At 40.0% G+C, this 13,775-nt stretch overlaps 1 protein-coding gene across 3 annotated transcripts in view; it reads right to left on the bottom strand.

The window, feature by feature from the left end:
- Positions 1–13,775, bottom strand: part of MET (MET proto-oncogene, receptor tyrosine kinase) — a 137,209-nt gene that overhangs the window by 39,839 nt on the left and 83,595 nt on the right. For all 3 annotated transcript variants that reach the window (XM_040411368.1, XM_040411377.1, XM_040411384.1), the window contains 4 exons: positions 13,605–13,707; positions 13,374–13,510; positions 12,180–12,341; positions 7,416–7,515 (listed from right to left, as the gene is read on the bottom strand). In XM_040411368.1, coding sequence (XP_040267302.1) covers positions 7,416–7,515; positions 12,180–12,341; positions 13,374–13,510; positions 13,605–13,707 — 502 coding nt within the window. The remainder of the gene's footprint in view (positions 1–7,415; positions 7,516–12,179; positions 12,342–13,373; positions 13,511–13,604; positions 13,708–13,775) is intronic.

Below are 13,775 nucleotides of genomic sequence, written 5' to 3'. Positions count from 1 at the left end.
AAATGGATAAAGCTAATTAATCGATGGTGCTTGTATATATATGTACAGCTTTGCCTGTTGTCATTTTCCAGTTTATTTCCTTGCAGGACTCTTTGGGCTCAAGTCCTTTTAGGACAAGGACTGGTCTTCTTGTGATCATAGTTTGTGAATATTTGGTTTGCTGTTGTGTTTCAAGAAACTGACATCCAAAAAGTTGTTTTCTCTTTTGGTTAATCTAGGTTAAGAAACTATATACATGAAAAATTTAACCATATAATGCTGTATTATGTTTGTAATAAGAAAAAAACAAATTTACTTGTTGAGCTAAAAGCCTAAATAATGGAATTAAATGTATTCCAATATCAACCACAATTTTATAGTATTTTTGCATCATTTGGCATCATATGTGTTTCACGTTTCTAAAATATTGTCTGCTCTTTAAATAATTGGAAAGATATGAAACAGAGACACTAATGCTCAAAGTAACCCAGACACTGTGCATTGGCATCAGAATCAAGAACGGAGGATATACTTCAAAATTAAAGGGAATATGTCATCAGAAAATTGGCTATTGTTTAAATAAACTTTTTTCATAATTGTTAAGAATTGTTGATGATTTTTTGATTAGTTTAATGTTGCATGTCACAAATAAATCCTAAAATCTGGTATGTTTTCAATTTAAACAATGCCCACTGAGTTTTACAACTATGTAGAGATCACTTTTCAGCAGTCATCTCATTATCATCACAGGAAGGATTACAATAAAAGGCAACATCTCTATTATGAAGCTGGAGACAGATAACAAAGGATCACAAAATTAATAATGGATGGAGACAGCTTCGCTCCACCGCCTGTAAAGTGAGCTGAACACAGGTCACAGAACATGCCTAGAACATCCTCCCACGACTCAATGAGTCATCTAGAGAGACAAAGTTATTAAGTTCATGTGACTGCTGTAAAGCAAATGACTGCTGATAATACAGAAAGAGCAGCAGGTCAGGCAAGATGGTTTCCCCCACATAAAAATCTACAATCAGAAAATAAAAACATATTAAACAAACATAATATGTTCCATATTTGGTTTTACTTTCAATTTAAGTGAGGTCCTAAGCCCACATACTCCCTATAGAAATTCATACACAAGTCAATTGTGTCTTTAGATATACTCAACAAAACTGTTTTTACCTATTGGTTACCTTGCTTCTGTAAGATGAAGGTCATGCAAATATCGTATTCCTCCACCAGTAGGTGGCAGTAATCTAATACATATGGGGAGGCTTGTCTAAGCAGATACAAGAAAGGCAGGGAAAACAGAATTCTATTCATGGGAATGCTGACAATATCATAAAATAGCTCAAAGTGTTATTGCTGAATTCTTTACTGCGTCTCTATTGAGTGCAACTGAATTCATTGTGGTCCTAATTTATTTGGACACTGTAACATAATCAATATTTTGGTGGGCTTGTGTCATCTAAGACATTGTTGATATATTACTCTGGGATCCACACTTAGCTGTCGAATGGGGCCCCCAAAGTGAACAAGGACGCACCATGCATGAACGGCCACCTCTCTATTGACCTGTGTGGGAATTCCGGAAATAGCTGAAGCGGCACTTGGCTATTTTTGGAACTCCCATAGAAGTGAATGGTGGTCTGCACCTATCTGACATTGGTGGCATATCCTAGCGATATCTCAGATGAGATAACCCCTTTAAAGAACTTTTGAATCAAAGTCTGCTGCTCAAAGAAAGATCATTTTCTTATAGTTAGTGCTCTTTACACCCTAGGCTGACACCAAGCCATTTCTTCTTAGAAGAGGGTCACATGTTCCTTGAACTGTGACGGGCTCGTATATTCTGTAATCTTTCCTCTTTATTGTATTATTGGTGAATTCATTGCTTCAGTTATCAACTGAAGAGTAGTGATGTCCTTTAAATTAATAATGGTGGTATATGTAAGTCTCTTTGAGGCTGTTCCATAGAAGTGGTTGACGAGTGCAGACCACACATTTTACCAGACAGGTCAGTGGAGAAGATGCTCTTATGGAATGATAAAATCTAATAATGCTCTTTAGAAGTGATGCAATATGACTGATTGGTAGGGGCAGGAAAATCTCATTTGCGATGACCTTGCTGTTATGTGATTTGACATGACATTTTAAGCTCCAAATTGGTTTTAGCAATTGAAGAATACGATGGTTTTAGTTTTCAAGAAATATTGGATTGCAGAACAATGAGGAAATGCTGTAATTTAATCTACTGGCTACTCAATTAGAATACTGCCCACAAAGCAGCACCTTTGGTTATGATTGAATTAAGTGTCTTTTAATGGGAAGAACTGAATTTCCCCTCTGCTGTGTGTTTGTCTTATAGGAGAAAACTGAAAATTATCTGTTTGTCAATAGCAAAAAAAAACAAAAAAGTCCAGAGAGCTACATTGCCATGAATCTCTGGAATTGTAATAGTGCCAAGCTAAACAAAAGGTACTATCCGACCAAGTCCTGTTCATTTTGTCTTCCACTACCAGTCATATAGGTGATAAATAATGTTATTCATATGTGTGCGACTGCTTCCTGGAGTAGGGGAGGAAGGAACAGAATAGTAGAGATCAAGCCTATAGGGGTGAATGTTATGTAAAGATGTCACAGTAATTATATCTGCTTGAATTTATGTCTTATTCACGTAATACTGCTTCTGTATGTCCAAATCGGGATGTGTTCTGAGGCTCCCATAATGTAAAGGATAGACAATCATTAGTCCAAGATCTATGTATGCTGTAAAACTGATCTAATGCTTAGTCTAGTGTGATTACACTGAAAATATAAGGAACCATATATCCTTGCAGTGTGTCTTCTGCTCTGCCCTTCAGCACTATTACAGGTCAGGAAGCTCCATAAGTAGGGTTATAAATTCACACACCCAAATGACTTGGATCTCCTTGGCCCCAATGGAAAATCTGTAACACGGCCCCCAACTATCATGTATCATTTTTAATACCAATGTTTTCTTATGTGTGACTGCATCCTATGCACCCCTATAGCTAGATGCCTGGCTATAGACATATATATTTATAATTTGTTTTTGGTTTTCAGCTCTATTCATAACAATTATGGCAATTTACGTTTGTTGACTTAATTTTTTAAGGACAAGAACAAAATTTTTTATAAAAAGGTAATCCTACCCACAAGCCCTCAGGAATAGTGATCCAGTAACCATTTTAAAGGGGTTCTCCAGGATTTACATAAATTCTGGAGAATATGTAAATCCAAAAGAACCCCAGGAATGATTTAAAATGACCACAAGAACCCTGTCCTAGAATGTGAACAGGACTCAGGGCTGGCGCTACCATAAGGCAGACCAAGCGGCTGCCTTAGGGCGCACCCTTGGGGAGGGTGGAAAAATGAACCTTTTTTTTTATTTTTAAATCAGTTACTTGTGAGTTGCGCCGCAGCACCGCCGTCGCCCGCCCGCCCCAAGCTGCGTGCACCGTGTGGCCCCAGCCTTCACTCACCGAGTGGCACGGGGCTGGCAGCACGGCAACACGGTCACGGGGTCAGGCCATGTGGGGTGACTGATGAGTGGCGCAGCAGCGGCGGGCAGCAGCAGGGACTGGAACTGACTGTGTCGGTGAGTCTGACTCACACACAGCCAGATTGCTGTAGCAGCAGGACAGTTGGGTAGATGATCACTGATGAGCGCACTAGCGCCCAAGTGCACGGCATAAATGTGTTTTTAAAAAAATTATTACACAAACAACAATCATAAATGGATGTCTGTAGTCTGTGACATGGGGATGGGGCCAGGGCTGGCCAGGGGGGGGAATGATGTGCCATGGGGGGGGAGAAATGTGACAAAATAGGGGTAATGATGTGATCATGATGTGACACGAAGGGGGTGATGTGACATGGTTTGGAGGGGAAGAAATGTGACATGGATGGAGGGGGAGAAATGTGACATGGAGGGGGAAAAATGTGACATTGAGGACTTGAGGGGGAGAAATGTGACATTGAGGGGGTGAAATATGACATGGAGGGGGAGAAATCATGGGGGGGGCATGATGGCTGACATGGGGGCATGATGGCTTACATGGGGGGCTGATGGATGGGGGCTGATGGCTGACATGGGGGGCTAATGGCTGACATGGGGACTTACATGGGGGCATGATGGCTGACATGGGGGCTGATGTCTGACATAGGGGGCTGATCTGAGGCATTGGGGGGGTCTGATCTGAGGTCTGATTAACACTGGGGGTCTGATTGCTGGTCTGACCTGAGGTGTAATGGAAAATATTTTTTTCTTATTATCCTCCTCTAAAACCTAGAGGAGAAGCCAGCTGCTGCAGACGGGATCAGGGCCAGGTGAGCTGCGAGGGGGGAAGGGGGTCCTTCTGCGTGCGTTCTGTATTTTTATCACACCCATCAATTGCAAGGGCTGTTATCGTCTGAAAGTATGAACAATAATAGGACTTGCTCTGTAATTTGCACAACAGTTGCAAAAATGTAGCTTTGCTTGTGTTGGCAAAAATCCTTGCATCGGCCCTGGCAGGACTGGTTGCTTCCACAGTAAATTTTGTACTGCCCTTTAGCTGTGTCTGAATAAGATGCTCCATTGACCACAAGGTGAAGGAGACTTGATGATATTTTTCTAGTAAGCTATTTACTGTACATGACCCTGAAGAAGCTCTGTCCTCAACACAGAAATTGATTTATAACTTCCAACAGCTATTTGCTACCTTTATATGTAGGAATTGCTTTATTTCTATTAGATATTATATTATGACCTTAATTTTTTCTTTGACAATTTGGAGGCTTCAGAACCAATTTTTGTATAGAGTTATGGTGTCAAGATAGATTGCTTTACAATGGTTGTCTAGGGCCCAAATAACATTTTAACACTGTAACTTGGGAGTCCACCATATATTTAATAAAATATTTCAATTATTAATAAACTCAATTCCCTGAATATTTCCCTGAAATATTATAAATCAGGATATAAAAAACTTGCTAATTACTTGAAGTCTATCACTTTTGTTGGCGTCACTGTTATATTAATAACTCTTATAAGGAGGCAAGTTTGACTCATCACTTCCAGAGGTGTGCCATGTAAGTGATTGAAGTTCATGCTGTGTTCAGTTCTCTCATCATGAAAAAATGGTGGGACAGTGTGACAATACTGAACAGAAAATGCGGTTCCTAAAAGATCACATAAAAGCCTCACACTATGTCACTGGAATGAGGTGCAGAATCTTGGATGACTGAGATTTTTCCACATTCTGTTTATTTCTGCCTCATGAGAAGTGCTGCTGGTTTTCCCACAAGACATTATTTTTAGGCCAGTTAAGTTTCTACCATATTTCTGGTAAGTCTGCTCTTTCTACTATAAATGGATAATCAAATGCAGGAAGAACATTGATAAAGAAAATGTCTTCCTAAAACTTAAGGGTCAGCTCAAAGTTTAACAGTGCATTATTATAAATAATCAGTAATAATAACATAAAAATATAATAAACTGGATTTTTAATTTAATGAATAATAATTTCTCAAACTTGCCCAAGATGCCAACCTCAAGAGGATCAATAAATCTATTTGTCCATCCATCCTTCCATTTGTCCATTCGTCTATCTATCTATCTATCTATCTATCTATCTATCTATCTATCCATCCATCTATCTATCTATCTATCCTTTTTACATACCGTATATATGTAATTGCTATATGGAGATGTTTGTAGAACTAATTAGCAAAAATGCAAACACCCTTATTCATGATTAGGACCCATTTACATGGGCTGATACACAGGGTGGTCAACAAACTGTTAATTCCTGATCCTTACCCACTTGTTAGATGCATTTGCATGCAGCAATCATCTCCTCTATATGGAGATGAAGGATCATTGCCTTGATCGTTAAGGCCCATACAGATTTGTTGCTTGTTGGAAGCAGATCCCCCGTTTATACAGGGTGATGTGCTGCAGAAAATGAATTTTTGTGCCGCATAAATAGTCGGATCACCTGACAAACGAGTATTTGCTCATTTATCGGGTAATCAGCCGCACAGTTAGACAGAGCAGTTACTGGGAACGAGGGTTCATACGAACATTCATTCCTGCCCTTAGATAGGAGACTCTATATAGTATTTTTATTAATTTTTTATACATCAAGGCTCTTAAAGGCTATGTATACCTTTAATGGACAATTTTTTATGACTGCATTTTACTCATTTGCTGCTAAAAATCATTTTTTTCAATTGGTCTATTAAAAATATTGAGCAATTCTGTCCCAAAGGGTAAACTGTTTTTCTAGCTGTGTGCATCCATCCTACTTTCACTTTGTGCCAGTCATCTAATAACCATTATCTCTAAAATACTAAAAAAGATCACACTCTTATCAGTAAGATAAGGATTGAGCTTTGATGAGTGTTATAAGGTCTCAGCAGAGATAAGGAGCCCGTCACCTCCCTGTCTGAAGGAGCAAAGAAAAAATTCAGATCCTGCTAGTAGAGCATCTCAGCTCTGTACAGAGAAAATGATTCCATACTTTTCATAAAGACCAATAAATATATATTTTTTTAGATTATAATGTGTACAATGCACTAATAACCCCCCTCTCCAAAGGTGTACATAGCCTTTCATTCCTCTAGACACATTTTCCTGGTTATGCTCCATTTTTATAAAGTTATCCATTAGATACAGCCTAAATAATATATTTTTTTCAGAGATGCATTTACACTGCAGTTTATTTGTGACACTTTTTTTTACAGGTTTTTATAAAGTTAATGTCACAGTTCCCCAGGCTGCTGCTGCCTTCATGTGGCAGCAGCATCCAGTTGCCAGGTGTCCTTTCTGCTGTAGCTCTGTCCCTGTAGCTGTCACAGCTTATAACAGTAGAGACAGCTGGTGGCAGTTAAAGGATGGAACTGAGCATCTCTGTCCACCTGAGCATGGTGGACAGAGAAATAAGGAAAAGAACAAACAGCAAGTTGCGCTGTATACAGATAGACTTTATTGAATAATTTGGTGGATATACTACATGCAAATACAAAAGTATTCAGATTCTGGTGCTGGTTTGTAAAATGTAGAATATTTTAGTGGGACTACCCCTTTAAAGACATCTTTACTATTCACTTCAGCTGTTTCTAAGTTATCGTGGTCTAACAGAAAAAATGACAACCACTACATTGCTCCAAATTGTGGACTGTGAATGTGAACTTTATAATCTCAGCAGATTTATTCCATTCCCATGTAACTGCTCATATGTCATTGTATTTCTGTCAGTCCAGTAGCTTTACATTATGCATATGAATCAACATGTTCAGGATGAAAAATGCTGTAGGCTTAGATAAAAAGTGGGTTGCCATGCATGTAATTGTGGGAAAACACCGGGACAAAGTTTATGTATGGTAGAATAAAGGTTTTTGTAGAATAATATTTGAATGCTTACCATATTGTACTGTATGTTCGGTTCGGATAACTGGATTACCATTCGAGGAGAAGCTACTACATTCAGATTTAATCCTTGTGCAATTATCGTGCTTCCGCCACTGTGGACAGCATTAAACATCATATCACAATACATGTCAGAACTTAGCAACAATATATGGATATATACTAGATAAATATATATATATATATATTAGATAGCCAGATGTAAGATAGATGAAAGAAAGGAAGAAGGGAAAGGATATTAAACATAATGTCATGACAAGAACTCACCAGTTATATACTGTATATATACAGTACAGACCAAAAGTTCGGACACACCTTCTCATTCAAAGAGTTTTCTTTATTTTCATGACTATGAAGGCATCAAAACTATGAATTAACACATGTGAAATTATATACATAACAAACAAGTGTGAAACAACTGAAAATATGTCATATTCTAGGTTCTTCAAAGTAGCCACCTTTTGCTTTGATTACTGCTTTGCACACTCTTGGCATTCTCTTGATGAGCTTCAAGAGGTAGTCCCCTGAAATGGTCTTCCAACAGTCTTGAAGGAGTTCCCAGAGATGCTTAGCACTTGTTGGCCATTTTGCCTTCACTCTGCGGTCCAGTTCACCCAAAACCATCTCGATTGGGTTCAGGTCCGGTGACTGTGGAGGCCAGGTCATCTGGCGCAGCACCCCATCACTCTCCTTCATGGTCAAATAGCCCTTACTTTCAAAGTTTTCCCAATTTTTAGGCTGACTGACTGACCTTCATTTCTTAAAGTAATGATGGCCACTAGTTTTTCTTTACTTAGCTGCTTTTTTCTTGCCATAATACAAATTCTAACAGTCTATTCAGTAGGACTATCAGCTGTGTATCCACCTGACTTCTCCTCAACACAACTGATGGTCCCAACCCCATTTATAAGGCAAGAAATCCCACTTATTAAACCTGACAGGGCACACCTGTGAAGTGAAAACCATTTCAGGGGACTACCTCTTGAAGCTCATCAAGAGAATGCCAAGAGTGTGCAAAGCAGTAATCAAAGCAAAAGGTGGCTACTTTGAAGAACCTAGAATATGACATATTTTCAGTTGTTTCACACTTGTTTGTTATGTATATAATTCCACATGTGTTAATTCATAGTTTTGATGCCTTCAGTGTGAATCTACAATTTTCATAGTCATGAAAATAAAGAAAACTCTTTGAATGAGAAGGTGTGTCCAAACTTTTGGTCTGTACTGTATATATATATATATATATATATATATATATATAGAAAGAGTGAAAAAGAGAAAGACAGGTAGAGAGTAAGAAAGAGAAATGCAGGTAGAGAGTAAGAGAGAAAGAATGAGAAAGTAAAAAGAAACAAACAAAGAAAAAAAATGAGTGGATAGTTCATACATAGACAGAAAAAAACTATTATGTAGGCCAGGGGTCTCAAACACGTGGTCCATATGCGGCCCCCGAGTAAGTTTTCTGTGGCCCAGGAGACCTCAAGGATAAAGGCTATTAAATAATGAGCGTTTCTATTGTGGAAGCACTCATTAGTACAGGAGAGATGACGCAGTAAGTATGGCACTGCTAGTGCCACGCTAGCATTAGTCACTCGGCACTCTTCACCTGGCACCGACCATGTTCTAACAGGGTACAGCTTCAGAACGTAGTATTTGTAGTCGAGCCCTATGATCTGATGCTGTGCAATCTCAGAATGCAGTGAAGCACTGGCACCAGGACACAGTTCTGCACTTAAGAGCCAAAGTGGTGGCGGTGTACAGAGGGGAGGTATTTTTTTGTCTGCTCTGAGGTCTGCATAGAAAACAGAGAGGTTGGGTGGGGGTTATAGGGTCGGCAGTAGTCTAATTTGGGGTCTGTATAAATTTGGAATCTGATCTGGAGTCTGTATGAATTTGGGGTCTGATTTGGAGTGTAAATTGTAAGTTCTCGCATGCAGGAAACTCTCCCCCTCTGTACTAGTCTGTTAATAAGTTCATGCATATTGTACTTGCGTTTTTATATTATACATGTATAGTCCCTCTTAGGTGTACAGTGCTATGGAATGGTGCTCTCTAGAGATGAGCGAATCGAAGTTGACAAAGTGGAATTCGATCCAAATTTCAGAAAAATTTGATTCACGCTGAATCCGAATTGCCTCACACTTCGTGGTACTGAATCACATATTTTCCTAAAATAGCTGCTGCACGTGTTAGGACGTGGAGAAAGCAACTCTGGGAATGAGGAATCACCCACAATGCCATGCATGCAGCCAATCAGAGGGAGCAGACCCTGTGCCCTCATCTGTCCTCAACCTGTCTCTGTCCTCTTCTGGTCCCTCAGCCAGACAAGTATTATATGCTGTGGGCTCAGCTCCACTATACAGCAAGGACGAGCTACTAGAGGACAGTCAGCAGCTACTGGCCAGCCAAGATGTGGAGGAGACATCCGCCGCTTCATCTGGTAGGCAGGCAAGTATTGATGAGGAGAGTGGCGTGGGAGCTGGTTTTGCGAGCTGTCAGGAGCTCCTGACCCGGAGACCGTTGAGGAGGACATCAGTGATGTGCAGACAGTGATGATGCTGTAGCTTACCGCATTCAGGAGCAGGGTGCATTAGGGGCTTCATCATAATCAGGAGAAGAGGGTGGCAGCTTGCCCGTGAGGCAGCGGCGGAGCCAGCAAGTCCCTAGCGTGACCGGGAGTCAGCAGGGTGGCAGCAGTGGGAGGTCGGGAGCCAAACGTGCCCAGGGTAGACCACACACTTCACAGGAGCCTACCTGTCCGGAAAGTAGTGGTACAGGGGTTCACGGAAACAGCGGCGGTAGCAGTCAGTCAGTGTGGAGTGTTAGGGTTAAAATCACCTACTTGGCGGTGTGACAGTTTTTTGTTAAGCCGCTGGAGGAGGTGAACATGGCCATTTGTAGAATCTGTGGGCAGAAGGTGAAGCGTGGCCAGGGCACCACGGCCCTGCGTCAACATATGCAGCGTCACCATAAAGTGGCCTGGGAGAACCGTGGCTCCAATGTGGTGGTCCAGCCTACTGCAGCAACCGCTGCATCACCCAGTGGCATGCACCCGATTTCAGGCAGTCAAGGCTTCACGACCTCAGCCGAAGGTAGCTGTCTGTCCTTCCCATCATCTGCTGGTCCTGATGCTCCTTCTCCTCCTCCTCGTCAGTCATTTCGTCTGCAATCGATCACCGAAGCGTTTGCCAAGAGACAACAGTATGCATGCACTCATCCAATGGCGCAGAAGCTGAATGTGTCATACTGACTCACATTATTTTTTCCCTACCACAGCAGACTTGCTTTGAAAGTTACTGCAAGGCACAGTGTTCTACACCACTATAAAGGCTCTCTGCATCCAGGAAATAGCCGTTTTTAACGCGATTCATCGCAAATAAATTTGGATCGAACCAAATTTTCTCTGAAAATTCGGCAAACCGGCTGAATTGAATTTTTGAGAAATGTGCTCACCTCTAGTGCTCTCAAATAAATGATAATAATAATCATATGGGGTGTGATCTGGGGTCCGTATAAATTTGATGACTGATTTGACTATATGAAGTTGGGAGCTGATTTGGGGTTTAATCTTAGTTTTCTATGAATTTGGGGGCTGATTTGGGGTGTAATCTGGAGTATGTATAAATTTGTTGGCTGACCTGGGGTCTGTACGAATTTAGAGGTCTGCATTATTTTAGGGTCTGATTAGGAGTCTGTATAGATTTGTGGGATTACCTGGGGTCTATATGAATTTTGAGGTTTCATCCGGGGTTTGTATTAAGAAGGGGTTGTCCAGCCATGTGAAATTAATCTTTTGAAAAATTATTAGAATGCCACAAAAAATTGGAGATGCGTCTCTCATCTTACTGCTCTCACCACCAGGGGAGCTCTTGGCGTTATTCCTGGGCGGGGCTGGCTGAGATGAGCAGTAAGTGCTACACATGTATTGTATCACATTTGAAACGCACATGGCCCATCTATCTGGCTGAGTTTGATACCCCTGACCTAGCCAATTCAACAAGGAAGACATGGATACCAAAATATGTACTGTATGAAATATCTAATTTATTACTTGAATCTACAACTATAGTATTACTAGAATATAAATAAAATATGATAGTCACTCTTATCTTGTTTCTCAAGCATGTCATCTTTGTTTCCACACACACTAAGCACATAACTAAGTAGCACAATCATCTCTTTTGTATCAAGACTGTATGAAATAAACTATTCAGGAAGGAATCTGCTAATACCAATGGTCTTATAGGTTTGGATTGGTACAACCATTACCTCCCCACAAATTCCTGCCATTCTGAACAAGTGCAGGCCACCCTTTTGTCTTGCCTGGTTGTAATGACACCTGTACTGTATTCAGTAGGTATAAAATACTACTGCAGGGTGAATTCAATCTCATAAAGATCTCATGTCAATGTGATTATTTCAAACTGTGGATGAAAAAATGGTCAACTGTAGACAATGTATCCTGGAAATGATGCCTGTTCACCACTCTTATCTAATACAAAGAAAAAGCGGTGGTGTGTAAAAGGGTGGAAATGAAGTGCACTCCCTCTTAGAAAGAAGAACTAATGGAGGAGATTTACCAAAACTGGTGTAAAAGAAAACTGGCTAGTTTGATAAATTATTGCTACAGAAGTATGTTACAGAAGTATGGACATAGAAAGTCTGATATGTTTGAAATTTCTACTTTATAAGGTCTATACAGGAGCAAATGTTTCACTTCATTTATATTTAACAGCTCCTGCCACACATGCATGCTTACCTGAGGAAAGACTTGGTTGGATGTATCTTAGAAATGACCGGATCATCTCTATATGTAAATGAAGCACTTGCCTCTCGGCGAGCATTGTCAATTTTCAGCATAATCCGATAAGAGTTACTTTTTTTTCTTGGTGTATAGCACTCGATAGCAGTACTGGAGACACTGTAAAAATGAGAGAAAATACAGTACAATAGCCATAATAACAAAAATGAAATCAAAAGTGAATACTACAGAATAGATGATGCAGTTTAATGAAAAGAATACATACTAGGGGGAACTGGTCAATATTCTCATAAAATGCATAGTTTTAGGAGATAGCAAAAAAAAAGTTTTCAAAATGCCACATGTGGAATGATAAATTTGGCATAACAGGCTGGACATGTCCTCTGTCTTCCATACGCCACATTGTGAAGACTGCACTTTACAGAAATATATTGTGCTAACAAGATGGTGCATGCTATATGCCACATTATATGAGCAAGAAAAGAAAGAATACCAACTGCATTGTGGTGCATTTTGCTTTGTAAATTTTCCCAAATGTGTTGATGCTTTTTAATATACTCTATATATACAGTAATGTAGAGGTACACCATGTAAACAAATACAGGAGAGTCTGCACTTTTTTTTTTTTTTTTTTTTTGGGGGACGGACGGACACCTTGATACAAATTTGCCATCAGGACCTGGGAGCTTCAAAGTGCACAGAAATTACAAAAATTTATGTTTCCTACATAGGATTTCATGGGGGTGTAATATAAAGCAAGGAAAAGGTTTGAAACAAGCTATATACAGTAGACAACGATTGGCCGATGATCTAATTTGTATGGGGTCTCAAGTTTGGACAAGGATTGGGCATGCCAGATTTCAACATGGCCAATCTTTTGTTGCTACCGGGCCAATGCCAGAAGAGACAGAGACCTATTCTTTTCTCCCCACTGAAAAAAACATGGATGCTCTGCCTAGAGTACATGTCTATGGGGGAGTCAGGAGAGATAACTAGCTAATGTGCACAACTAGTTTATTCTATCACACCTCCGCCACCCAGCTGTTGTGAAGCTACAACTACCAGCATTCTCCACTCAATTCTATTGGAGTTCTGAGAACAGCTAGGCCAATTTGCATGGTAGGAGTTGTGGTTTCACGACGGCTGGAGTTTGGAGAATAAAACACAATCGTACAGCATATGATTGGTTACCTCCTGATGGTGCAGATTTCATTACCAATATACACATTTCTGTCTTGTCCACTGTTCAAGTAATGTCCTTTCAAAGTAAGCAAAGTTCCTCCTGACTGTGGTCCATAGCTTGGTGTAATGCTTTCTATCACAGGATTCTTATACACAGAAACAAATAGAGAATATACAGGTGAAATCAACCAATATGTATATGTAGTGGAAATGCTCAAATTCACTGAAGATTGCACTTACTACAAAAGAGAAGGTGTTAAAATGGACGGTCTTCTTTCCATTTGACACACTGCTGCTTACATTAAATCTGGTAGTGCCTTCTTGGCCTACTCTGCAGACCAACCTTAAAATGAAATACAATTGTCAAATATGTTAGAAACAATTTCCTGCTATGTATTATTACTATTTATC

Source organism: Bufo bufo, chromosome 1 (genome assembly GCF_905171765.1).
Source record: "Bufo bufo chromosome 1, aBufBuf1.1, whole genome shotgun sequence".
NCBI lineage: Eukaryota > Metazoa > Chordata > Amphibia > Anura > Bufonidae > Bufo > Bufo bufo.
This window is presented reverse-complemented; position numbering and strand designations above follow the sequence as displayed.